At 42.8% G+C, this 27668-nt stretch overlaps 1 protein-coding gene across 2 annotated transcripts in view; it reads right to left on the bottom strand.

Moving 5' to 3' along the window:
* The window catches only part of TNFAIP3 (TNF alpha induced protein 3), a 111844-nt gene that overhangs the window by 80628 nt on the left and 3548 nt on the right, over window positions 1-27668 (bottom strand). The window contains exons 2-9 of one of the 2 annotated variants that reach the window (XR_012158061.2): window positions 25409-25721; window positions 19732-19922; window positions 19294-19441; window positions 18952-19122; window positions 17548-17728; window positions 15185-16098; window positions 13477-13709; window positions 11624-12447 (exon numbers count right to left, since the gene is read on the bottom strand). Coding sequence is in view for 1 of the 2 variants with exons in the window: in XM_073337442.2 (XP_073193543.1) it covers window positions 12178-12447; window positions 13477-13709; window positions 15185-16098; window positions 17548-17728; window positions 18952-19122; window positions 19294-19441; window positions 19732-19922; window positions 25409-25721 (2421 nt within the window). In the remaining variant the exon portion in view is untranslated. Of the gene's footprint in view, window positions 1-3939; window positions 12448-13476; window positions 13710-15184; window positions 16099-17547; window positions 17729-18951; window positions 19123-19293; window positions 19442-19731; window positions 19923-25408; window positions 25722-27668 lie in introns of those variants that run through there. The other variant, XM_073337442.2, reaches the window with a different exon arrangement.

Below are 27668 nucleotides of genomic sequence, written 5' to 3'. Positions count from 1 at the left end.
AGCCCATCGTAGCTGCAGCAGGAGGCCAAAGAATCCACAGAAGTTTATGGGTAGGGGAGCAGAGAGAGGAAGCAGCTGATATCATTGGCATGAGAGGGAATAGCGGAAGATAAAGCAAAGAGCCCAGCAACAAAAAGCAGCCTTGCTCCCTCCTCCCTTCTTGTGAAAACAGAGTGGTTCTCTGCACTCCTCTCTCCGCCTCTCTATCCCAACACCACTAGGCCTGGGAAGGGGGAGAAACGGATCCCTGCTGGAGGTACCGCCTGCCCCAGGCCTTGGGGGGCGTAAGAATCCCAGAAGCTGACATACCGCCTGGCCTCGTAAATCTGGGATACGAGGGGCAGAATTGAGGGCTGACAGGGGTACAGAAATAATTAGTTGGTAGTTTGGACACTAGCTCCAAGCTCCACACCATCAGGCAACATGTCATACATTTTTGTATCAACTTTACTGCTTGGTTCTTACACTTCATACAAATGAACAGCTCCCCCCAAGTCTCAGAGCCTGGATCAACTGACTTGGGCTTGTGCTACAGGGCTAAAATTAGCCATGTGGATATTCCTGCTTGGGCTAGAGCCTGGGCTCTGAAACCTGGTGAGGGAGAGGGGTGTCATGGAGTCACCAGGTGATACTCTAGTGGAACTACTCCATAAGAAGCCAGTCAGCACTTTGGTGTAGCATGCCTCCTCTCTCTGAGCATACTGTCACCAGGGCAAGAAGCTTACACAGCTTCAACCTTCCTGGGTCTGACCTTGGAGCATTCAGCATCCCCTTCCTCACTGTGCGCTTCCCGCAGTAAATCCGCCTGGGCGGGGCTCCTGGGAAAGCCAGAGAGCCCTGCACCCAATTCCACAATCAGATGTGACTCTCAGCCAGACAGTAAAACAGAAGGTTTATTATTCAACAGGAACACAGCATAGACCAGAACTTGTTAGCACAGAAATCAGTGACTTTCAGCCAAGTCAATCTTGGGGAGTCCTGGGCCCGATGCCCTGGACTTCCCCTCTTCCAGTCCCCCCAAGCAGACTGCCAGCTTCCAGCGACCCAATCTCAGACACCCCATTGCTCCTCCTCCTTGTCTTTGTCTTGCTTCCTGGGCAAAGGGGCACCTGGTCATCACCTGGTTGCATCCCCCTCCTGGGTCTCAGGTTATGAAGGGCGCCGGTCATAGCATATGCGCAGGCAGCTGGAGCAGCCTCACCTGCCCCAGAGATCTCAGTCAAAGTCACACACCCCTGCTCCCAACACCGAGGTATTGGTGCAGCACACAGGGAAACTGAGGCAAACACAAACACTAAAACTCACATAGGCTCAACAGTAAGACTCACATACAACATAACAAGGGAAAATCCCCACTTCGTCATGGGGGTCTCAGAACCCAGGGTCAAGCCTGAATGGGAACATCTATGCTGCTAATTTTAGCCTCAGAGCACAGATCGTACAAGCCTGAGTCAGTTGACCAGGGCTCTTTGACTCACTGCTGCAGTGGTGGTGGGTGGTTTTGTTTTTTGGGGTGTTTTTTTGCAGAGTAGACATATACCATGCTGTCTGGAGTGCTTCATGACCGTGAGTGCCCACCTCAGAGCAGACTGTCAAGAAGGAGGGCCGAGACTCCAAACTGGTTGTATGTTCTATAATTAGATTCCACCAACCTATTAACAAATGTGAACTCCTCAAGCACTGTAACAGTCTTACCATGGAGTCACAGACAGTCCATTGGGCATTCCAGTCTATCTTGCTACCCAGGCAAGCTGGACTTAGTGACAGTTAGTTGCTATACACCAAAGATCACAAAAAATGCAGGTTGCTTCCAGTCCCAAGAGGACAGTCACTTACCCCAGGTCAATTGGTACTGTAGATCTCACATCAAAGACAAACACTTGTAGCTAATTCTACAGCAAACTAACTAAGGATTGATCAAAAAGAAATGAGAGTTGTTTACAGGTTAAACTAAACTGGGAGGAGAGGTAGATATGCTGGAGGGTAGGGATAGGTTACAGAGGGACCTGGACAAATTAGAGGATTGGGCCAAAAGAAATCTAATGAGGTTCAACAAGGACAAGTGCAGAGTCCTGCACTTAGGACGGAAGAATCCCATGCACTGCTACAGACTAGGGACCGAATGGCTGGGCAGCAGTTCTGCAGAAAAGGATCTAGGGGTTACAGTGAACGAGAAGCTGGATATGAGTCAACAGTGTGCTCTTGTTGCCAAGAAGGCTAACAGCATTTTGGACTGTATAAGTAGGGGCATTGCCAGCAGATCGAGGGACGTGATCATTCCCCTCTATTCGACATTGGTGAGGCCTCATCTGGAGTACTGTGTCCAGTTTTGGGCCCCATACTACAAGAAGGATGTGGAAAAATTGGAAAGCGTCCAGCGGAGGGCAACAAAAAATGATTATGGGACTGGAACACATGACTTATGAGGCGAGGCTGAGGGAACTGGGCTTGTTTAGTCTGCGGAAGAGAAGAATGAGGGGAGACTTGATAGCTGCTTTCAACTACCTGAAAGGCAGTTCCAAAGAGGATGGATCTAGACTGTTCTCAGTGATACCAGATGACAGGAAAAGGAGTAATGGTCTCAAGTTGCAGTGGAGGAGGTTTAGGTTGGATATCAGGAAAAACTTTTTCAGTAGGAGGGTGGTGAAGCACTGGAATGCATTACCTAGGGAGATGGTGGAATCTCCTTCCTTTGAGGTTTTTAAGGTCAGGCTTGACAAAGCCCTGGCTGGGATGATTTAGTTAGGGATTGGTCCTGCTATGAGCAGGGGGTTGGACTATATGACCTCCTGAGGTCCCTTCCAACCCTGATATTCTATGATTCTAAAGCATGTAAACTTATTACACAAAAGAGTTACAGTCTATAGTTCCAAAAGTTGACAGAGTGGTAATCTGTCAGCACTGAATGTCTTTTAGGGTTAACTCAGGTGACCTTGGGGATCTCTGCTGCTGTTTCATAGTTCTAGCCCTGTCAGTGTCCAAACAACAAAGAGATGAAGATTTTTGTCATTTTTAAAATTTTCTTTCTTCTAAAATTCAAGCTGATGGGATGAGCCCCTTTGCATGTTGCCTCTTCATAAACGTGAAGGGGAAATTAACAAAAGTCTTTGTATTATGATTTCCCATTTAGTTTTGATAGGCCTTCTTGATGAGCAGGAGATGATCCCTCCTGACAGGTTCACAGTTCCAGAGCAAAGGTTTTTTACAGTTATAAAGCACAAACTTAAATAGTATCTTTATCACATGCTATACAATACTATCAGAGAGATTAATGCATGAAGCACCATACAAGCATTTCATAAAGTCTGAACACTAAACCTGTCAAGGTTCCTCCCCCACTCTGAACTCTAGGGTACAGATGTGGGGACCTGCATGAAAAACCTCCTAAGCTTATCTTTACCAGCTTAGGTCAAAACTTCCCCAAGGTACAAAATATTCCACCCGTTGTCCTTGGACTGGCCGCTACCACCACCAAACTAATACTGGTTACTGGGGAAGAGCTGTTTGGACGCGTCCTTCCCCCCAAAATACTTCCCAAAACCTTGCACCCCACTTCCTGGACAAGGTTTGGTAAAAAGCCTCACCAATTTGCCTAGGTGACTACAGACCCAGACCCTTGGATCTTAAGAACAATGAACAATCCTCCCAACACTTGCACCCCCCCTTTCCTGGGAAATGTTGGATAAAAAGCCTCACCAATTTGCATAGGTGACCACAGACCCAAACCCTTGGATCTGAGAACAATGAAAAAGCATTCAGTTTTCTTACAAGAAGACTTTTAATAAAAATAGAAGTAAATAGAAATAAAGAAATCCCCCCTGTAAAATCAGGATGGTAGATATCTTACAGGGTAATTAGATTCAAAAACATAGAGAACCCCTCTAGGCAAAACCTTAAGTTACAAAAAAGATACACAGACAGAAATAGTTATTCTATTCAGCACAATTCTTTTCTCAGCCATTTAAAGAAATCATAAGCTAACACATACCTAGCTAGATTACTTACTAAAAGTTCTAAGACTCCATTCCTGGTCTATCCCCGGTAAAGACCAGCATATAGACAGACACAGAGACCCTTTGTTTCTCTCCCTCCTCCCAGCTTTTGAAAGTATCTTGTCTCCTCATTGGTCATTTTGGTCAGGTGCCAGCGAGGTTACCTTTAGCTTCTTAACCCTTTACAGGTGAGAGGAGCTTTCCCCTGGCCAGGAGAGATTTCAAAGGGGTTTACCCTTCCCTTTATATTTATGACAAAACCGTGTTAGAAGTTCAATACCTGCCTTAACCATATTAACACACAGGTGAGCTGGACTAGTTTCCAGCAATGAATATGTCAATGCTTGGCTGAGGCCTAAAGCCTTGGCAAGAGCAGGCACCTGCTCTGCCAGTGTCACAACACACCCTTTGATAAAAGGTATTTGGCAAGATTTGGGTTTTGGAGAAGCAAAAGTGTGTGTGAGACAACAAGGTAGCTCAAAGCTGCTCACATGTTTGCAGTGGGCAAGGGAGTTCAACCCTCCCCCACCCCCCCAAAACCCATGATTTCATTTTGTAAATCATAATGGCGGGTGTGTGTGTGTGTGATGATTTATGAACTTTCAGGGTGTAGGTTTGAATCCCAGTTGAATCTTATTTCTTGGCTTCTATTGCAAAACCTGGGTGAGGGTTTTAAAGGCAAGGAACTTTGTCACTGCCTCCAGTGGCTACTCTTTTTTTAAAAAAGCTCTGAAAATGATCATCATTTTAGGACTAATGCAGCCTGGCATATGTGTTTTAGAAAGAAACCATGCAGCACTGTAATTTTATATTAGACAATGGATTACAATAGAAAAGTAAAATATTAGAAAATCTTTTTCTTTCAAATAGAACTTAGTTTTAGTCTAATTTAAACTAATGATTAACTATTTTAGTTTCTACTGACCTCCATCATTATCACTCTCCATGTTAGATTTAAGCCATGAAATATTGAATAGAATGATGTCACACACACTGAATCCCCACTTCAGTCAGTGGAAGTACTCTGGATTTACACCAGTATTACTGAAAAAGAATTTGCCCCACTATGTTAAATGACACTAAAAAAGCAGTAAAAAATATTTTAAAAATTATAAAACCCTAGGGAGATGTAACTAGACCAGATCATCTGGGCAAGGTACACATATTTTAGTAGCTTATGAATCCCTTGAAATAAAACCATAACCAGACAGCAAAACTTAAGTTCCCCACTGCGGTAATTCACCAGGGGAAATCTTACTTCCTGCCCAACACTAAGCATCCGTATAATCATTTAACTAAAAAGTCAATAGCTAAAAGAATCATCATGGTTAATCATCAGGGAGTGGGGAGGGGAGATGGGGGGACAACACTTTTCTACATGTCATGTTATTCAGGCAGCACAGGCTGGAGGAGGGGGTAGTCTGGGTAACATGACGTAGGCTGTCTTTCAAGATGAGACATTTGGAGTTTTTTGAAAATTAACATTGGAACAAAAGGCAGTCACCATAAAACTCCCGAGTAAAATTACCTGATCTTATTTCATGTTTCTTTTTGAAACCCAGAAGTTATCAAAGAGGATACAGCAGGTTACCTAAAGCTACTGCTTGAGAAAAACCCTTCGGTCCCTAGCAAACACTGGTGTCATGACAGTATTTATTACTAATGAGGGAGAAAACATGCAATAGGACACAAATTGCTATATCTAGTCATGCTAATTTTTAACCCCTTCCCACCTACAATATGTTTACTATATGACATGTGACTCTAGCAGATGAAAAACTGAGCAACTGGGTTTTTAAATCCTCTATTTTTAATCCCCTTTTAAAAAAAGCTTGTTAGTATAACACAAACTGAAATTGTGACTTTTCGGTTGTGTGGTTTTCTATTGTGTTATAGTGAAGTACGCTGGAGTAAAACGGTATGGTTCCTGGGGCCCTCCCCAAACCAAGATATGCACCTCAGACCTCCTCACTTAGGCACATACAAAAGTTTTTGCAAGATCAGCACCTAACTTAGTGTGGTGCGGTTCTAGTCACACTGTATAAAGTTAAGGTCAGTGTAAGGACTGGGGCCTTAGATACTACAGTGTTATATTGAATCATAGAATATTAGAGATGGAAGAGACCTCAGGAGGTCATCTAGTCCAATCCCCTGCTCAAAGCAGGACCAACACTAACTAAATCATCCCAGGCAAGGCTTTGTCAAGCTGGGCCTTAAAAACCAATAAGGATGGAGATTCCACCGCCTCCCTAGGTAACCCATTCCAGTGCTTCAGCACCCTCCTTGTGAAATAGTGTTTCCTGATATCCAACCTAGACCTCCCACACTGGAACTTGAGACCATTGCTTCTTGTTCCATCATCTGCCACCACTGAGAACAGCCTAACTCCATCCTCTTCGGAACCCCCCCTTCTGGTAGTTGAAGGCTGCTATCAAATCCCCCCTCGCTCTTCTCTTCTGCGGACTAAATAACCTCAGTTCCCTCAGCCTCTCCTCATAAGTCATGTGCCCCAGCCCCCTAATCATTTTCATTGCCCTCTGCTGGACTCTCTCCAATTTGTCCACATCCCTTCTGTAGTGGGGGGCGGGGGAGGGCAAAACTGGACACAGTACTCCAGGTGTGGCCTCACCAGTCAGAATAAAAATGCCTTAGAAATACTTAAGCTAGCTAAATAGACATGGCTATGCCAATGACCAACATTGTAAATAAATACAACTTTATGCTAGGTACTTATATGGCTCCCCCCATATAGTATCTGAGAACCTCACAAGCTAATAAAGTATTTATTCTTACACCACACCTCTGAGGTAAAGAAGTGTTTTTATGCCCATGGGAAAGTGAGGGTATAGCTACACCGCAATTAAACACCCAGGGCTGGCCCATGTCAGGTGACACAGGTCAGCAAGGGGTATTTAATTGCAGAGTAGACATACCCAAATTGCCCAGAACCTTAAAAGCATCTAAGTATCTAGCTGCCTTTTTAGACACCTAAGTCCACCATTTAAGCACCAATCCTATAGGCATGATCAGAGCACACCTAACATCGGTTACCTGTCCAGTCCCCTCATCAGGAGGCAGGAAACGGGTAGGTTGAAGGGCAGCAGAGCACCTGTACAAAAGACAGCTGGGTACACAGGCACACCTAGGGCAAGCATTGGACAGGTACTGAGCGTGAGCAGGAAACAGAGAGAGAGTTTCAGCTGCTAAGGCATAGGGCCCTCCAGGAGAGGGCTCGCAGCTGAGGATCATGAGCAGAGGGAGGCACCTAACTCTGGCTCATCTGTGCACTGATTTCAATGGTAATTTTGAAAATTTTCTCTGAAAAAAAAAATGAAGATCAGGCCACCCATGGCATTTAGTTTCCTAAAAAATAATATAGATGTCTAATTTTAGGTGCCCAATAAGGCTATAATGAACATAAGCACTGGTGTACTGGTAATTTGGGAAGTAACTATCCTGCACATTATGGGCAAAAGTCTCAGGTGTGTAAATAGGTACAGCTTTACTGAAGGAAATGGAGCTATGCTGATTTACACCAGCTGAGAATATGTACCACCTGCAGCATATAGCCCATGGAAACCCCTTATGTTGCATGTGGGATCACACTTTATTTTTAGAGATCACTGTATATGCCAGGTCCAGGCTGTGGGCAGCTTGGCCTAGGGATTAGCATCAGGCACAGACCAAGGACACAGGAGCCAATTAGCAGGAATTAGGCCAAGTCAAGATACTGGGAAGCCAGGTTACCAGGAGGCCAGAATCAGATGACAGAACTGGAGGACAGGAACCAGGAGGCAGTTACCAAGAGTCAGGCCAAACCAGGATACCAGAAGAAAAGAACAGGCAGAATGCAGCCCCACTGGTCAGAGAACTTCCAGTTTCTGCTTCTTTCTTAATTAGGGGCTGTGGCCCAATCAGGAGCCTTGGAGCTCTCCCAGAGCGTAAGGGTGGGGCTTGAGCCCCAGTTGGGCTTCATGGACCCTGATCCCAGCTGCTGCCTGCAAGCTGCCAGGTGGAGGATTGGAGTGTGAAGATTCCCAACACCTCATGTGGTGACCCCAACACCACCCTCCCCCCCATGGATCTGGGTTCAAGGCCTGATATCATGTCATAATGACTTAGTCTTTATGGCCACCCATTTGGGAAACTGGAAATCTGTAATTTACTCCTAAATTTCTATTAGCACTCACTGCTATCAGTGAGTTGGTGTGCTGCTGTCTCAACAACCAAGCAGAGGGGATGGTTGATTAAACTTGTATTGACTTGAATGGGAGTCACTTGTATCCCTCAGCAGGAGAATTAGGCTTTGGACATAAGGATTTTTTTCTGAAATAATTTTTCCATACTGCTAGTGTGTGGAGGGGCATTTCTTTGTTTTGAGATCTACAGTCTAAAGCACTGATGGCTATTTCAGAATGAAAGACTGCTATGGTGTAAATTACTATTATTATTAGATAGTTGGGACTAACTCAGTCAGCCAAACACGCCTCTCTCATTTTCATTTGATTGTATTCCTGATTTTCAAAATCCTTAACTTCAGAGATTGCTACTGGATTAACAGTAGTCTCTGCACTGAGGCGTACAGGGACTATAACAAGATCGGCTAATTAAATAAGACATTTGACCACTGGCTGAAGGTGATTATGGGAAGGATTGACACAAACCCATTTACCCCTACTCACATGGCTTTCTGACCCAAAGTAAAAAATGTGACATTTTATGCTCTTGTGTGGGTGTACTGCCTCAGCCATGATCTGGTTCTTATACTATAAGCTCTTCAAGGCAGTTATTTGCATGGTACTACCACAATGTGACTGTGACCCTGGCTGGGGCCTTTGGAATATCAGAGTTAAAAAGTAACTGTAGTTAGGTGAAGTCTATTTTTTTCATGAGTCACATGTAGCTTCATGCTGTCTCACTGCACTGTTTCTCCCTATCGGCCTAAATGGTCCATTACCCTAGATCAGCACCGTGAAAGTGGTCTTGCAGCCTAGTGAAAGATCAACACAGGCATTTCTTCTGTGACCTATGCTAAAGGATGGCATGTGACTTTCTTCTTTTCTGGTCCAGAGGTTATCTACTAGCATAATATTGCATTACAATGAATTGCCATGTCTGCTGGTGTTTAACCTCAAGGTTACAGCTAACATGCTGACCATTCATTTTCCCAGCTTGGCTCACATTAGAATCACTGCGTAGGTAATAGGGCACCCTGGCCTTAACAAAAATAAAAATGACTCCTGTGTGACACCATATTACAGGGATTTATAAAGCTACAAAAGACTGTTTCCAAGCCCGTTCTTTCATAAAAGTGTTACTTTTTTGGTAAGAAAAGAAACCCGGTCAAACTAGGGTTTTTATTTAGTCATCTAACAGCAGAGCTCTTTAGTAGTAGTCAAAAAGGGAGACACCCCAACTATATTCTTCTCTTGCAATACAGGAAAGAAGAAATGTAGAAGCCCAAGGAGAAATACTAGGTGCCCAGGCAGAGGTCATCAAGCTTCAGAAGATCAAAATCCTCCCCAAAAAGATTAGGGAAATACCAGGGTGTGTGAAATATATTTGCTCTGTCATTCCCCCACAACTAGATCACACGAGACAGAGTGTGTGCTCATTTACATAAGAGACATCAGAGTGATATAGACCTTCATGTGACTTTAGAGTTATGAGTAATGGCCCCAGAAAGCTGCAGAGAAAATATCATGGGGATTTAATGCTTTCGGTTGAAAAAACTTCCTTCCTGGGCTGAGAAGTTCCAAGCAACAGGGCTGACGGTTCTTAGCTTTCATTACTCACCATGGGTTCAGGTCCTGCTGAGTGTCCTGAACTCACACAGACTTTAATGAGAACGGAAGTTACTCAGGATCCACGTCCCTAAGGATGTTGTTTGCTTCACATGCAGTATCCTGAAAGGTGTGGAGCTCTTTTTGCAAGACCACTGACTTCAGTAACACTTAAGCATGCTCACCAGCAATAGCACTTTGCTCCTCAAAGGACTGGGCTACATGGTCCAAATTCAGGAAAGCACATTCTTACGTCTTGTTCAGGACTACGCTTCAGGGCATGTTTAACTTTAAGCACATGCTGAATTGCTGTCCTGAATAGAGATGCTTTCCTGGGTCAGTGCCTGTGCACCTAACTATATGTTCTTCTCCCACTAATCATGAATGTAAAATATCAAAGTTAATCCTTCAATAATTTATTTCTTTATATTGGAGAATTTTTTTTTGCAGTTATACATTTACTTAGTCGACGTTTGTGAAATTCAATGAGTAAATTATTTTTACTAAAAAAATTCCTAAAATGTGCAAATTTCAAGTTACATAATTTGAATAATATAAATATCTTAACAGTTTCACATTTATTGTAAAAGTTCACAAATATATATAAAAAAGTTCAATAACGAGTGGTTTTGGGTTGGACACAGTTGCAAAAGATTCCATTTGAAAAGTAGATCAGAGCAGCTGTTGTACATGGTGCTTCCTCCAAAATAATAGCAGCAATAAAAGCTGAAAAACTCAGGGATGGGGTGGGATGAAAATCAGAGGAAACAAGGCAAGTTTGCTAGAGAAAGAAATGTAGCTTGAGAAGTGGAGGCCTGAACTCCAGGAGTGAAATCCTGGCCCCACTGAAGTCCATGGCAACGCTCTCTTTGATTTCCAACCTCAAACAGCAGCAACAAAAGCCAGGCCATACCATTCCTGCAAATGTAAATCCAAACCTCACTCTAAAACCAGGAGGGATACAAACTTGCAATCATTAGACATGGACAGCAGCTACAGGAGCCACAAAAGTGGCCACTGTTGTGTACCGTGGAGCTTACTTTTAAACCTTCCTTACATTTTGGGGTTGGTTACAAAGTAATCTCTAACATATGAAGGAGTAAGCGGCAGAATTGGTCTCTCAGCTGCAGGGCATGGGCTGGATCTCATGAATGACTGTATGTATATATTTTGTCCAGGATACTCTGCCGCTGTAGAAAACCAAGTGTTACAAAAATAAAATAAAGTCCTTCAGCTGAACAAACAGATACCCTGGAAGACATAAAAATATCTGAGCAGCAACTGCAGAGATAATCAGGGTCCAATCCTGAGATGTGTTGTGCCCTTAACTCCCAAAACAGGAGGTGATGGTTCTGACCGCTGCACAAGAGGCACTCGTCATGTTGCAGGATCGGGCCCTCGATGCCAGAAAAAAGGGGGGGGCAATAAAATAAGAAAAGAGCAGCTTGCACAGCTCTGACTACAATGTGCTTCCTCCTACACCAAAGCAGACAGGGTCAGTTTGGCAGCAGCATTGAAACCTAGGGCTGTTTCTCATACCTTGTGGTGGCATTTCCTTCCCTAGGGGATGGGGAGGGGAGTGTTCAGGCCTCCCTTCATGTAAATGCATTTGTAGCTGATGGTCATAGGCTTACTCATTGGGTCCCTATTATTTTTGGGTTTTGGAAAGGGAGGCATATTGGTTAAACATGTTGACTGGGAAGGCTGCAAGTTGTCCTTCATTTCTGACTTCTTTCTGCCCAGGGCTCAGCAAACACAGAACCAACCAGAACATTCTACATGCAAGACAGAGCTCTTAGACAAAGGCAACTAAGCAAGCAAAAACAAATTTCTTATCTACGTCCTCACCCGCAGTTTGCACCAGACTCCCCTGGATGAGAATGGAGTCCTCTCAAGAAAGGTCAGCCTCACACTGAGCAAAACACTGACTCAGGCCAATTCAAGAAGCTCTGCATCTCAGACATTGGTTGAACGTTCTTGCACTCTGAATGATCAGTTCTGACAAGGTGCAGAGGAGGTATTAGTGCAAAGGCAAAGTCTTCTGTATTCAAATGCTTTACTTTGCCACAGTATGCACTCTAGGAATTTTAAATCCGAGAGGAGAGAGAGTTTGGAGTCAGCATTATAGCAGATCATTCCTGCAAGATTCCTCTGTGCAGAAAGCAAACTGACTTCTCATTGGACCATGTATGCAGTGTTTGTATTAAGTGGATATTTATTCACACTCATGGACATAAATATGTACAAAACCAGACAGCTTATTTTCCCCCTAAAGCCATATATATGTCACACGGTTCAAATGGACCGTGCCATGGCTGGCCTCTTAAGTGTTTTGGACATAGCACCATTTCAGCGAGGTAGAAGCAGATGTTGCTTCCTTGCTCTTTGCCAGCACTTCTCTGCTAGCCATACAGCTCTTTGAACCGGTAGCATTCATTGCAGTAGCCATTGCACTTATTATTGCCATAATGATCACAGCCAGTGGCTCGGCAGCGCTGTTTCGGAGGCTCTTCTGCAGCTGGCCCTCTAGGATTCCCAGACTGAACTCGCTGGCACTCCTGACACAGCTCATCGTTTCTGCAGGCTAAGTTGTTCCTACAAGAAGTCGTGGCACACTTTCGCTTTTGGCTCCCCACTGTTGATACCTGTAAGTCTCTGTGTTGCCCAGTTCTCTGTAAAGATTAAAAAAATAAAACAAAAAAAAAACCTGTCAGTTGCAATGCTGGCAGCATAAGTGGCTTTTAATTGCTTTGGACGCTGCTATGTTTTGGTATTTAACCACTTCAGGTTTGTTCAGTATACAGTGGCAGCAAGAAGTGCTGCAGCACTATTTACAAGAGCTTTCCAAGAATCTGATTTCCAAAGCACCAGCCTTTTCCATTTCTAGGTAGAGACTTCCTTCTTCTGAGACTACAGTAGAGCACAAAGCTCCAAGCTTGTTATGGGCCAGGATTTATCAGACAGAATCTTAAAAGGCTTTCATTTATTATAAAAAGTTTCCTCCCTGAAAACTCTCTACTTAACACCTCCGCCCCCCCTTCTCTCCAAAATTAACTAAATAAAGGTGATGCTGGACATTACTGAAGCTGACTAACTTGCCTGATGTGGTTTCACAGCTATGAAGGGGGAGATCTCCAAAAGCACTCAGCATTGGCCTATTTATTCCTAGTGAACTTGATGATAAAACTCCCATACACTTAAATCTGAGCAGAGCTAGGGCAACACTGAACACGGTTGAAAAATCCCCCCTCCCTCCCCCCTTTGGAATCAATATGAAGCAAGGCTAAATCCTATATACAGTAATCTTGATGTGCTGTACTAGATTTTAGAAACTGTGAAATGACTTGGCTGTGTTGCCTCAAAGGAGTGTCAAAGAAAAATCTGTAGCCACTGATGCTGTTCTTCTAGGACTTCTCCAAGGCTTTTCATGCTCATGGGACAAAGGCTCTTGCAAGATATTTTGTGGTGTTCATCACCACACTGTCTGCTGTAGATGTAACATGGGAAAGACTTCCACACCTCCCTGGTTGCTCAGTTCCGGAAGGCAGAGTAGTGACTTACTCAAAATTTTCCTTTTCAGAAAGTGGAGGTGCAGTAACGTGGGGATTTTCTATTCTACAGTTGAAACTGTTCATTAAGATATATTAGGGTGAAGGGTACAGGGTTCAACACTGGGGGAAGATTCCCATAGTTTCACTTACTTCAGATTGTCCCACTAGCTGCTGTTCAGTCCTTATGGCTTCACGGAATCGCTGAGTCTGTGCTTCAATAAAACATTTCTGACAATACCCTTCAAGCATAGTGCTGCCCAGGGTGCCACATTCTCGCCCCAGGCAGGAAATGGTGTTATGGAATGTGGCAGCAGAGGTCCCAGGCTGTCCAGAAGCAGGAGAATTCCTTTGAGACCTTCTCTGATGAAGTAGTGAGGCACTGCCTACCATACAAAGCAAGAAGAGAGAGGTTATTTGAATGAGAACAACACTTTTGATTACAGAAAAGGCAACACAGAATTCTTTGGTCTCCAAAACAAGTCATCTAGCCTCAAGTAGGTATGAGGCCACCCCAAATACTCAGAACAGATTCACCTTTTTTAAGATATATAAATAATGGTGGCTACTAATCTTATTTTTAAATCAGAAGTTGCTGAAACAATTCAATCAAAGTTTGCCTCCTTCTGTACTTTCAAGTTAGATCACAGTTGCTAAAAGGACCAGAAGCATAAACCTGACCTCACTGAAGTCAAGGGAAATTTTGCTGTTGACTTCAGTGGATCCAGGATTTCATCCCAATATTTCCCTGCAATTTCAGTGGAATGTTAAATAGAAGTGGTAGCGCAAAGGACCAGCAATGAATGGGCTACATTTCACTGGTTTATTAAAAAGCCTACATATACAGATTGCTGTGGAATACAGTATACACAACTGGAAAAAATTATGTTGTGAATGACCTCTGAAAATAAACTGCTAACACACATAACTGCTACCACATGATCTACCAGAGAGCTTCCATAACTTGAAGGTATGTGAAAAGTTTCAGATTGTACTCCACTAGTGTCAGCAATGAGCTATTCTGCAAGACAGATGCATTATTTCCCTTCCTACACTCATCTCTTGGTACTACCCCCGAGAGATCCTTGCTCATTTTAGAGAAGAGTAGTAACAGGTAAAGACTGTATCCTTTGATTTAACTACAGAATATTGCCCATATGAGGGCCTGACTTCACATACAACACAGAACTAATAAAAAATGGTTAAAATAGGCACATTTTAATAATGTAACTTCCCAAACGTGACCACTACTAAAGTGACTGCTGATCTTCTAATATAGAACCACTTTTTTTTTTTTTAAACAGAGTCTTTCTTACTTAACTTGCACAGATAACTTCAATAGCTACATCAAGAATGAATGCGGCCCTTGCATTACTAATGAAACCTGACTTTAGGCAGTGACAATGAAGTCGTATTTGACTGATTCCTACAACTCCTATCACTGTGACATTAAGGCACTTTAATTACAGACAATTCACAGCAAAACATAACTAAAAGTGGTTTATGGGTGAGATTTTTCAATAGCACTCAGAGCTGGCCTAGCTCTCCTTCCACAGTAGTCAATGGGAATTTTACCACAGACTTCAGTAGAACTGGGCCAATCCTGAGTGCTTCTGAAAAATCCCACCCTTATCTTGTACCATGGTTTATACAAGAATAAGTGTGTCAAGGATATATTCTCATCACAGTAATGCTGCTGCTCTACACCACTGGTTGGCCCATCCTTGATATTTTTGTATTAGCACCACCTCCTTCCAACGCTTCCTCTCCCACACAAAAAACTCCCACAAAAACACTCTGTATCTTCAGAGACAATGACCTGAAGCTAAGGTGTTAGGGAACTAAAACTAGCTTCACTTACCATTGTTTTCCCTGTACTCAAAGAAGCATAGAGTGCAAAAGCCTTCATTCTGAGGAGTCCCAAAAAACTTGCAGCCAGGTTTTCTGCACTGGCTACTTCCATTCCTTTCCTCTGAATTGTGAGCAGCCTGAAGCATTACTGCGGAAGGCAGATCGTTGCTGGGTGCTGCATGACAGGAATGCTGAAGGAGGCTCTGCGATAGCTGTGAAGGGTCAGAGTGAGATCTCTGATGGAATGTAGGCAGGAAGCCAGGATGGGCAATTGACAGCTCTGTAGTCCTTTTGAGACAAGAGCTGCAGATGCCATTAAAGGTCCTGTTCGTGTCCTGAAGGCAGATTTTACATGTCACACTGTTTAAATGTCGCAGGTTGTCCAAGTTGTTAGAAGGACTGAGCTGTCTGGAATTGTGGCAGCGTTCACAGAGTCCATTGTGTTGCACATTTAACGTAAAAGGGCAGTTTGGAGTCCTGCATTTCATAGCAGTGGTTTCACTATACAGGAAAAGGCTTGGAGCTGTTGGAGGAGCAGAATGAGGCCCTGTGACTGGCTCCTCAGATAGCCCTCCCCCGGGCTCACAAAACTCAACCCTAGATGAGCCTGCTCCAGTCGTCCGTAGCTTTTCAGATGCTGTTTTGGTGCTTGGTCTCCTTGGTTTATTTCCCTGTTGCCTCTGCTCAAAGCACTCATGACAATAGGGCTGGGTGTTCACAGACATAAAGAAGGGGCAATTGGGAGTTTCACATTTCACCTCTACAAGAGACAGCTGAGGTAAGGACAGTTCCAGTCTATTCCTGGTGGAGGTCTCCCTCGTAATAGGCTCATTGTTCTCTTGCCATTTCTTGTACTCATGCTGTACCAGTTGAAAGTAATCTTCCACCAGATTTATATCTTTGGGTAAGTTGCCTTCATCTAACCTGAAGACCAAATAAGAAAACAAAACAATCAACATGTATATCAGTGTCTGAAAGGGGCAAGGAGTGGGCATGGTATTGAATATAAGCAACACTGGATGAGGACATACAAATTTAAGGAGGTAAAGAGATAATTATTACATATCCATATTGCTGAATTAAAAATACACAATGGTAAATTGTAGCTTTGAGTGACATATTTTGAAAGTTGTCTAGTAAAGTTAAATGGAGCCTTTCACCTCTAAATAGTGGTTTGATACAATCCTAGTTGGTAGTATTCTCAGAATGCTGGCCAATGCAGTTTTCAGCGTTTAGCTGTAGGCACATTACAGCTCATTTGGAATGGAGTAAATTGATGTTAAAAAACTCCAAACTTTTAGCGGCCACTGAAGTCCAGCACTCCAGGGCTCAGCTTAGAGTAAACTGGGAATTTTGTAGGACCCACCAGCCCACTTTGCAAACAATTTCCATCTCTAAAGATGTTGATACATATTTTTTAAATGCCTACTCCCATTTTTGCTTTGATATCTAAAACTGGAAACCCTGCTTCTGTGAAATGAGCAGATGTCCTGTCCTGGCTCAGAGAAGTTCCTATTTGTCTAGTGTCCACATCACAAAAAAAATACCCCACACTGCAATTATGTTAGAGGCCACAATTGAGCAGATGTGGAGAAGTGATCCATTTGAGGCACATGAGCCCAGCAAAGGGGAGAAGTGGTCTTACCACTGCCTATGCTGCACGTGGGTGGGGGATTTTAATTTTCAAGGCGGTCAATCCAGAACCTTTCAGGAGCAGAAAGAACACTTCCTGCACACGGGGACTGGAGTGAAAGGGAGGTTGCAGGGAGTCTCTCCCTCATGCATCTGTTCAGGAAGTGGGCAGAATGTGGCTGTTAGTGTGCACTCAGAGCAAAGAGGAGGTTAGCACAGCCAAAAGCCCTCTACATCCAAAGGGGCATATCCTAAGCATAAGAGGGTGGGCATGGAGTCAGCCTCCTGCTCCTCTACACTACACCCCTGCAGTGTTCTGCCTGCGGCTGCACTGGACAAGCAGAATGCCGGAAGCCAGTGCAGTCGGCCACAACAGCTGCACACTTTCCCCAGTGCAATGAATGTACTTCAAGGCACAATTTGCCCAAAAGCTATTTAAACAAGAATGCGAGTTCTCATTTTCAGTCACACCCCTTTACCTACCTGGCAGACAACAGGACTAATTTATTAACTACCTTATGAAACTAAAGACTGGAAATTGCAGAATTTAAATTTGAGCCTGCTTCAAGCTAACATCTTATGCCACCAAAGGTACATTATTATTAATAGTGACATGATTTCATAATGGTGTATATAAATATGCATGTTGCTGAGAAAGAAAGGAAAGACTGAATACATTATCCTATAAGACTTTTATCAGCAACAACTATAAAGCTGTAGGAAGAGAACACCACCACTCACTTTGCAGCATTAATTAAATGAGTTGTACCATGGTCCCAGCCTTGCACCGGAATCTCTATCACCATCAGGTACTCTTTCAGTAGCTGCTCCTTTCCCATCTCCTCGTTGTCCATCAGAAAGTGCACCTTCAAGTCTTCAAACCTGCCTCGTTCACTGCTGACCAGTGGGACAGCCCGGATTTCTGTGTGAAACAAAACGGGTGAGTTTTACGAAATGGCAATAACCGTGAAATATGATTAGCAAAATATCATCCCTTCATTCTGTTTACTCTGAAATTCAGCAACAGTGCCTGAAAAGAGCATGCATGATTACATCCCTGTTCCCAAACAGTGCAGATGGAATGAAGATGCTCACTAGGGCATGCCGAGAACCATTTGGGGTTTCAATGTCCTAATACATTTTTTTATACTTAACCTGGATAGGACAGTTTAGTTTCTTGAACCTTATTACAGGACAATTTCCCAGTATGAATCTAGAAAGGTGTTCTCCCATTCACAACAGGGTACACAAAAAACACACGGACAAACACACAGACAGAGATGTCACTAACCCCAGCTACATGATGTAGACGAGCCCTAAAAAGTGCTTCCTCTGCTGCAGGGCACCAATTAAAGTCAGTGCATTGCAATAAATTTCAATACTCCGCAGCAAAGGCAATGCTTCAGACTGAACCCATCGATAGCTAGCCATCCACTAAATGGTGCTTTAGTAGCAATAGGTACTGTGGCTCCATATGACACAACCTTTGATTCCTTTCCGGAAGCCCTAGCACAGCGGTCCCCAAACGTTTTATGTCCCACCCCCGCCTTATCTGTAATGTAATCTGTCCGTGCCCCCTCCTGGGGGTCGGGACTGGGAGCGGGGCCGGGGGCTGAGGCTGTGCCTGGAGCCACTGCTGGGGCCGCGACCAAGGCCAATAGCTGCAGCTGGGAGTGGGAGCCGTGGCTGGGAGCAGGGCCAAGGCAGGAAGGCAGGAGCAGGAGATGCGGCACAGAGCGGGGCCAGGGTCAGCCCAGCATTGAGGCTGGGAACCAAAGCCGGAGACATGTTCCCTCCCCACCCTCCCCACAGGGGCTGGCCCAGGCCCCACTGTGCCTCCCCGCAAAAAATGTTCCTCCGCACCCTCCCCCCTCAGGGGGCAAACCCCACAGTTTGGGGACCGTTGCTCTAGCAGGTATATATATATATCATGTAAACTATTTACATTTTGAAGACTCTGTTGAACATTTAAATAGGAATATATCATTTACATTTGTTGTGTCCATTTCAAATGTAACTCTTGATCAGATTATATTTTAAACGTTTTACTGTCAAGAGGGGGGTGGGGGGGCAGAAAACACACAAATACCAAAAATCATACAAATCCTACATACAGCCCAAGCAGATAATTTGAATACAACATACCTGGCCCGCTGTCCTTCAGAGTGACCAGTGATGTGAAATGCATACTGTCATATCCCAGGACAATAGGATATCTATAGCATTCTTCAGCTGGCCAACGGAGAGGCAAGTAAATTCCACCGACGTTCAGTGGAGAAAAGCTTGAACCAGACTCCAAGCTTCTCAGCATTTTATCTATTTAAGGAAAAAACACTGAATATTAATAAGGTCAAATTCCTTTCAACTATGAGACAAGTGTAATGTGTTATTTCTGTTGTTTTAAAACACTGCAACAGAACATTTACAAAGACATATATTTTGCACTTAACATTAAGTCATAAAAGGCAACTGGCATGGAGGACTCACCTGCAAGAACTATGATCGGCCTTCTGAGGATGTTAACAAGGACAAATATATGGATTTCTTCCAGCGCATTGTACTGAAACCCGCTTCGGGCCACTGATGTTTCTGTGGATGTCATTCTGACGAGATTCTCCCATTCCTCTTCCCAGTTCTGAGGAAAGAATTAAATATTCTTTAGCACCAGCTCACAGACATGTAGATCAAGAACTGGTTGCAGCACAGCATATCAAAACCTGTCTCCAAGCTATTAATCTTTTTCTTTTCTTCCAAAGAAAAAGTTTCTCAAGCTATCTACATAACGATCCTTTTTTTCTTCTTAGGATTGTTGTCATAATTGTCTCTCACCCTATAGTCCCACCCAAGCAAGTAAACATGACCAAGTCTTCGCACTCAAGTTAGCTTACTCCGATGTCATAGCACTATGCAGTCAAGTTAATTTACCCTGGTGTTATAGTGGAGTCCTGTTTCTACAAACTCCTGCGATTTAAGTGTCTCTCGTTGCCAACGAAGCTTAAAGTTGTGCGTATCCACTTCCTTCAGAGCGCTGAACAGTGTTTTCCGCAGGACCAGGTCAACATCTTGAACACCCCACATGTACTGGGATGCAGCATGCAGGAGGCAATTACCATCACCTATGGGAAAGTTACTGGTTACTTTTAAAAAAACAATTCCTTAAGAAGTAGCAAAAGGAACAACTGGCCCATAAAGCACAGTGAACAAATTCCAAGTTATTTAGTTCAGACCTGATCCTGAATTCCTCTCAACAGCCTCCACTAGTGGGGTTCCTAAGGTGGAGCTTAGAGCCCCTCTCCTTAGGAAAACCCTGAGGGACGGATGGAGGGATGCCAAAAACTACCACCCGTTCCCTCCTGAGTTGACTCTCCACTGGATGCAGGGGGGCAGGCTGTGGCAGGGAGGTATAAATCCCACCTTTCCTGCTCCAATCTGGGTAAACTAGCTCATTATATCTGACACTGATGGGCAAAAGGATGAAAAATTACAATAAATCAACATGAGCTAAATTTTGGGGTTATTTGCAAATGCCTCACACATAACTAAGTTTGTCTTAAAAGGATAAATCAATCATAAATTTAAACAAAACTACAAAGCTTAAGAGAACGTATTAAATAAACGCAGTAAACAGAGGGATATCCTCTACTCCACAAGCATTGTTTACTCTTGTTTAAGATGCAATGTAGAAGATAGGGATTGAAAATACATGGGTCCAGATTTGGGGACTGTGCCAAATGCATAGCCGGGGGGGCCAGTCTAGGGCTCAACTATAATGGATGACACTGCACTGCAAGGCCTTGCATTTTGCTGTGTTATATATGACAGAAGAGTCCTGTCAAGAGGAAAAGCAAAAAGAAAGTATTAAGTGCCCTACATGAAACAAAAAGAAAAGAAAAAATGAATTGGAATTCATTTGCAAATTGGATACTATTAATTTAGGCTTAAATAGAGACTGGGAGTGGCTAAGTCATTATGCAAGGTAGCCTGTGTCCTCTTGTTTTTTCCTACCCCCCCCCCCCCCGAATGTTCTGGTTTAACTTGGATTTAAACTTGGAGAGTGGTCAGTTTGGATGAGCTATTACCAGCAGGAGAGTGAGTTTGTGTGTGTATGGGGGTGGGGGGGATGTGAGAAAACCTGGATTTGTGCAGGAAATAGCCCAACTTGATTGTCATGCACATTGTGTAAAGAGTTGTCACTTTGGATGGGCTATCACCAGCAGGAGAGTGAATTTGTGTGGGGAGGTGGAGGGTGAGAAAACCTGGATTTGTGCTGGAAATGGCCCACCTGATGATCACTTTAGATAAGCTATTACCAGCAGGACAGTGGGGTGGGAGGAGGTATTGTTTCATATTCTCTGTGTATATATAAAGTCTGCTGCAGTTTCCACGGTATGCATCCAATGAAGTGAGCTGTAGCTCATGAAAGCTTATGCTCAAATAAATTGGTTAGTCTCTAAGGTGCCACAAGTACTCCTTTTCTTTTTGCGAATACAGACTAACACGGCTGTTACTCTGAAACCTACATGAAACAATCTCTGCTGCTTTTCTAGGGCACCTCTCACCCTAATACTGAAGTGTATTGTTCAATGTCAGGTGTCAGGTTAGTGAAAAATGTCAGAGACTTGTTTCTTTTTGAAAGACAGAATAAAAATGATAAATAAAATAATAATTTGGTCTTCATTTACACACAGCCCCTTCCATTTAAGAATCTCAAAATACCTTACAAACATTGACTGAAGCCTCATAACTCCACGGAGAGGTAGGAAAGTATTATCCCATTTTTCAGAAGGAGAAGCTGAGGCGCTGGGCTGGGGTGGGGTGGGCAAACTACGGCCTGCGGGCCGCATCTGGTCCCTCAGACCTTTTAATTCAGCCCCCCGGGAGTGGGGTCAGGAGCTTGCCCCGCTCTGCCTGCCCGACGCTCCCAGGTGTTCAGGTGAGACCTGCGTGAGGGCATGCATGTTACTGCAGCTGCACAACCCAAAAGCGCCATCAGAGCCTGGAACATGTAAGCCCACGTGCCTGCTACTTGTTGGCTTAGGTTATTCTGCTGTTTTAATAGTGTTAATTTTCCATTGTTGAGGATAAAACAAAGAGTAGTTGGCCAGGGAGTGCCAGCTGCATTGTTTACATTAATCAAAGAGGGTGTGGAAAGGAGGTACGTTTGGTTTAATTATTGTAATACTTTGTTATGATGGTATATTTATAATCGTAAGTAAGTTTTAATGTTGATTTCCACTAAAATGTATCTTTATTAAATAAAGTGTATTTGAATATATCTGAATTGTTAATTTCATGAGCATTCATGGCCCACCATACAACTTCCATACCCAGATGTGGCCCTCAGGCCAAAAAATTTGCCCACCCCTGCTCTGGGCAGTTAAGTGACTTACCCAAGATAAACACAAGAAAGTATGTTAAGAGCTGGGAATAAAACCTGTTTTTAATCCCTCCCCCAATCCTGGGCTTTTAACCACATGCCCCTTCTTCCTCCCCAAGGGTATCCTGAAAGGAAGACACAAAGAAACTATTCTTGGACACCACTGGGATTCACTGTTCACTACAAAGGGACTTACGTCATCTAAGGACACGAAGACACATTAATTTCCTTGTACATTGCAAGGAGGTTAACAAAGAACCAAGAATTTGTATTTATGATAATTTTTTAAATCTGAAGATACCAACAAGAAATTATTTCAGATTATTTCCAATGTATCAGTTTGTTACATACATTAGGAGCTTTAAACCCCTTCCCATTCTCATGACTGCTGTTCTCCAAAGGCCTAATCAAATCAAAGCCATGCACAAGGTCTTGAGCACTCCATGAATCCTTTGTAAACTTGTAATTGGTTACAGACTTGCTGAATAATTTTAGGCCTTCTGAATAGGGTGAAATTCATTTTCTGATTTCCTAACCTTCTCTTGCAAAATCTCATTTAAAACCATATTTTGGGCTCAGAATCAGGGAAAAATACACAATATTAACTGAAAAGTCTTCTGCCTGAACTAGAAGAAATTTGACATAAAAGTAAGACAAGTAACGCATCCTGTTAAAATTTTCCCTCTGCAAAATCAAAAGCAAAGATAAGATTTTTTTTTTATTATAGCACTTACTTTCAGTTCTTTATTGAGAACCACCCGTACAAAATTCCCTATACAACACTTGGAATTCCCCAGGGTTAAGTTATTTGACTAGCAATTGAGCAACAGCTATTGTACTTCTTGTTCTGATGTATACACATCTGAACTATGAAGTACATACTGGACTTTCCAAGTGGGTGTGGTTAGGGTGAGCTGGAATGACTGCCTAATCATTATACAAGTGAAATCTCTACAGCCAATAGACACTGGAATTTTTTTTTTAAAAACATGGTTTCAATTTTTATACCTCCTACTCCCTTCCTCATTTACTCCATTCTCATATTCTCAGAGCATACATGGTGAATCACCCAGATATATACTCTTTTGTACATATTAGGTAAAGTTCACGTTACCAAAATCCTAGAAGAAGCATTTGTTTCCTTGGCTCTCAAAAAACTGCAGCTGTAAGGAGTTCTAAATAGCAAATCCGTCTTTGACTAAAAACTGTCAAATTCACTCTGTACACATCTAAAGATTAAGTAAATGAACTCCCTTAAAAACGTTGTTTTTATGCTATGTGAAAAACTTGTTCCATTCATCAAGACTTAACACTGTTTCCAGGGAAATTAAAGGGGTTCCTGCACGCCCCACTCCTACTCTGAAGCATCCTTCCCTCCAACCCACACTGTTTATCTTCTTTGTCCTGAACAGGCCTTGTGTTGTGGTGATTTTGCATAAACCACAGAAGGTAATGAGATGCATTTCTTCTTCCCCAATGCCTTGCAGTACCAACAGCCCCTACTGACCTGGGAGCAGTGCACTGAACTCAATGCAATTAAAAAAAACAAATAAATCGCAGTTTTAACATTCCAGAAATGCCTCTAGTACACATATGTACAGGCGGTAGACAAGTCACATTCTGAAACCATTGCATTATATTCATTTCAAATAATGTCCTCCACTCCTCACCCAATCCAGTAAAATATATTCAGCGGGTGCTGTGCAGTTCCTTGTTATGTTAATAGCAGGACTGGGCCTAAAATGTTTCTATTCATTTCAGGGAGCAATCCACTAGATTATACATTTTCTTAGTTAATCTGTTTGACTGAAATATATTGTGGGTGAGGTAATATATTTTATTGGACTCCCTTGCCTCTCTAATATTCTGGAATCGGCATGGCTACAATTATACGGCATGAAATAGATCGTGTGATACAACACTTGTGACAAGATTACTTATTTAGTGTTTGCAAAATGCTGCAACAAGTGCTAAATGTGGCCTCAGTCCTGCAATGAACTCTACATGCGTAGACCCCCTGCATCGGCTCACGGAAGTCAGTGGAACTTTGTGCAAGTGGACAATTTATGGGGGGTTCATTGCGGCATCAGGGCTTCTATTACAGACGTATAGACCTATATTGTTTTCTTAGTAGTTGTGTTAGTTACCACTAGACGATGCTTCTATGTTCATGATTAGATCTGTATTACTCTTCATAAAATTTCATCATATGTAGGAAGAGTAGCATTAATGGGACACTGTAGATTTTGAGAAAGAAATATGAATGAGGGGGACTGGGTAGTGTGTATGTATGTCCATATGAAAAGAAATGATTGAGGAACATGCAATATTTCACAGCTCACACTCTCATATCCATTAGAATTTACCGCTAATTAATTTAAATATAAGTCTCTTGCGCACAAAATCTTTGGACTCTAGCCCCATGATCTACTATATTTGCCCTGTTTTCTTTAGGAGATACTATAAGACACACATTTATAAAACACCTCTCCCAAATCATCCCCAAGACCCTGAAATAATATAAAATATATTAAAAGCAGTACCACATGCTACTTTTCTTTAACTCTCATTTAAAATCAATGGGAATTATGCACCTTGCTATACATGTATGTAACTGTCATTAATGACAATCGCAGCTATGCACAAGCAGGGAAAAAAGAAAGCCCTCTTATCCCATAACACAATTCAGCATTAGTTAGCTTAATCAGGGGATGACTCCACAGCCAGAGAGCTAAAGGCTGGAAGTCTAAGACACTCCAACTGATACAGTACTTAGAGTTATACCAAAAAATCACTAACAACCGAGTTCAGCCTGCAAACTACAATGATGAGGGGTCATAGTACTATACTAACTACTAGTACAGAATCAGGTCCTTAGAAGGCATCATGGAAAATGCCAGCATTGTAGGGGTTGAAGTCCTCATCGATAAGGACATATCACTCTACCATACCAAAGATTTATGATATTATTAAACGTCCATGAACCTTTCAACCTGTTGATATATCAGTGACGCACACTGTGCATCCTCAGAGATTAAGAATTGGTTTGGCATATTGTGTTAATAGGATTTTGATTTGTGTTGCTAAGATAAAAAAAGACACATTATTTTAATAAAGCAACTATGTTTTTATTTTAGCAATGCAAACTACAAGCCTATTAACACAACGTGCTACATCCTTATGACCCTGTCTTAATACTAGTGGAATGACACACACATATCTTACCATTAGTCTTTAACGGCACAAGTTTCCTAACTTCCCTGCACCAGTTCAGCTTCTTCTGATGTTCCAGTGAGCTCTGGGTGGATCGGTCAATTAAAGCTTTCTGAAGGATCTCCCGAAACTGAGGACAAAACTGGCACATTCTGAACATTTCTACTGTATATCTGTACATAGTTTTAAAGTGATGAATTATTCCATTGGCGGGTTTGACAAGGTCTTCAGGAATTCTCTCCCTAATCTTCACAGCTTTCAGCATATTGCTCAGAGACAAAGCTTGGGGAAGAACTTGTTGGCCAGCCATTTTTTGAGAAGAAACCTGAAGGAAAAAAAGAAAAAAAGACCATTCTTTTAGTCTTACTTAATGTACATCACAGGACTCTTGCTGGTATAGATATTTAGACTGCAAATTCTTTAGGAAGAGATCTTGTTTGCAACTTTGTCTGTAAACCACACAGTCCACAGTGAGCACTATATAATTAATATGAAATCCATACCCAAGAATCTCTTAGCATTACTCAGCTATAGATCCTCAACTACTAATCACAGTCTCTTTACTCTGTCTTCTCTTTAATAAAAAAGAGAATATATTCATAATGAAATTACAGCACTTTTAAAAGGAGAAGTTTAAATGAAAGTGGGGTGAAGAGGAGGGGAGATCAAGAGGATGGGAATTTACAACAAGAGCTTTGTCTAATCAGCAATGGAGCAGGGTAATCTCCAGTGAACCTGTTGAACTTTAAGCACAGTTTACGCTTTCAACTTGACCGTATGCCAGAGAAAACGGATTCTGACCACTTCAGATTTACCCATGAGTAGCAGAGCTTACATAAAGCAATGTGATGTGCAGTGCAAAATTAAAAAGCGCCCAGACATCTAGAATAATTACATGGAATGTTAGCACCCAGCCCAGGCTTATAACTTCATATGATGTTTAAAACTAACAAAGCAGCAAATGAAACATTTCTAACAAGGCAGACACCTGGTATAGAATAAGACATCTACATAAGAGGAACATTCCTTAGGTTATGTTAACGCTAGAATTATTGCAGAGGCACATGCATGTGTGCGTGGGGGTGGGGAGGTACGGAATTAGAGGCCCATTATTACTCAATGGTAAATCAACAGAGCTGAAGAAGCATTTCCACTTCGCTCAAAAACCCCAATATTTTTCCATTGTGGGGCAAGTAATGCTCACCGCCATTTGCCCCTTTCCTCATCACACTGGATAGGGCGAGGAGAACATAAATCCATAGATCTGAAAGGCATTCCACTGGGGACCAGACGTCTTACGCTTGTTCTAGGAAAATCAGGTCTTTTCACAGTGTCGGGCTAGAGCCAAGTGTGAACACAGAGTACATCCACATGCCTGTACTTCCATTGGTTCTCTCAGTGCTCACCCCTATTCAATGTTTTAAAATTAACTTTTTTCTAGGAAAGTAAATGCATATAAACCTTAAATGTTCGAGCACTTGAGAACCCAGCAAGTCTTTTCTCATCAAATGTCTTAAAAGAATATTACACCTATATTGTGATTTCTGATTTTGGGCCAAACAGAGAGGGGCCAATGGCAAATGAAAACCAAACTTCACATCTGTCAGGAAATTGTCCTCTCAAGTGATAAGAACCTGGAGGGGCACAGAGCAAGCAGGGGGAAAGGTATTACAATCTCACAGATACACCAGGAAGGGAACCCCCTATCTGCAGAGGCAGAGATATCCTGCATGGAAGACTGCTCCTCCACATACCTATATTGGCCTCCCTCTACATCTGCCTGGCTCTGGTAGCTGCCATTGTGATAGCTCCCCTGCAGCTGGTCAATAGCTACAAAGGGAACTGCCTAGCAGTTATTATTGCCCCAAACTGCTCTGCCTAGAGCTGCTTTGTACATCCCCTACCGAGACTCTGTGATGGAAGAGCTCAGTGGGCACGCTTAGAAGAGTTTCTATGGAGTCCTGGGTGGCAGTGGTGGGGTGTCTGATGCTGAAAAAGCTGTATACTCTGTATCTGCTCAACCCGGGGGAGTTCTGTCCTCTGCTCATACAAAAGGGGGTGTGAGATATGGCCATTTGTCAGGGCCATTATGTCTTGGAACATGCAAAGAAGGCACCTTTTATAAGCCAAGACTGCATATTAAAAACATACACGCTACTGGATGTTTTTATAAAGTATATATGTTAACTAACTCATGTCCTATCTTGTCCATTTCCCCCAGTCCCAAGTATCAGTAGAACTGCACCTATTTTCCAGATCATACAAATTTTTA

The sequence above is a fragment of the Lepidochelys kempii genome, chromosome 3 (assembly GCF_965140285.1).
Source record: "Lepidochelys kempii isolate rLepKem1 chromosome 3, rLepKem1.hap1, whole genome shotgun sequence".
Classification (NCBI taxonomy): Eukaryota; Metazoa; Chordata; order Testudines; family Cheloniidae; genus Lepidochelys; species Lepidochelys kempii.
Note: the sequence above shows the minus strand (reverse complement) of the source record. Positions and strands in the feature narration are given on the sequence as shown.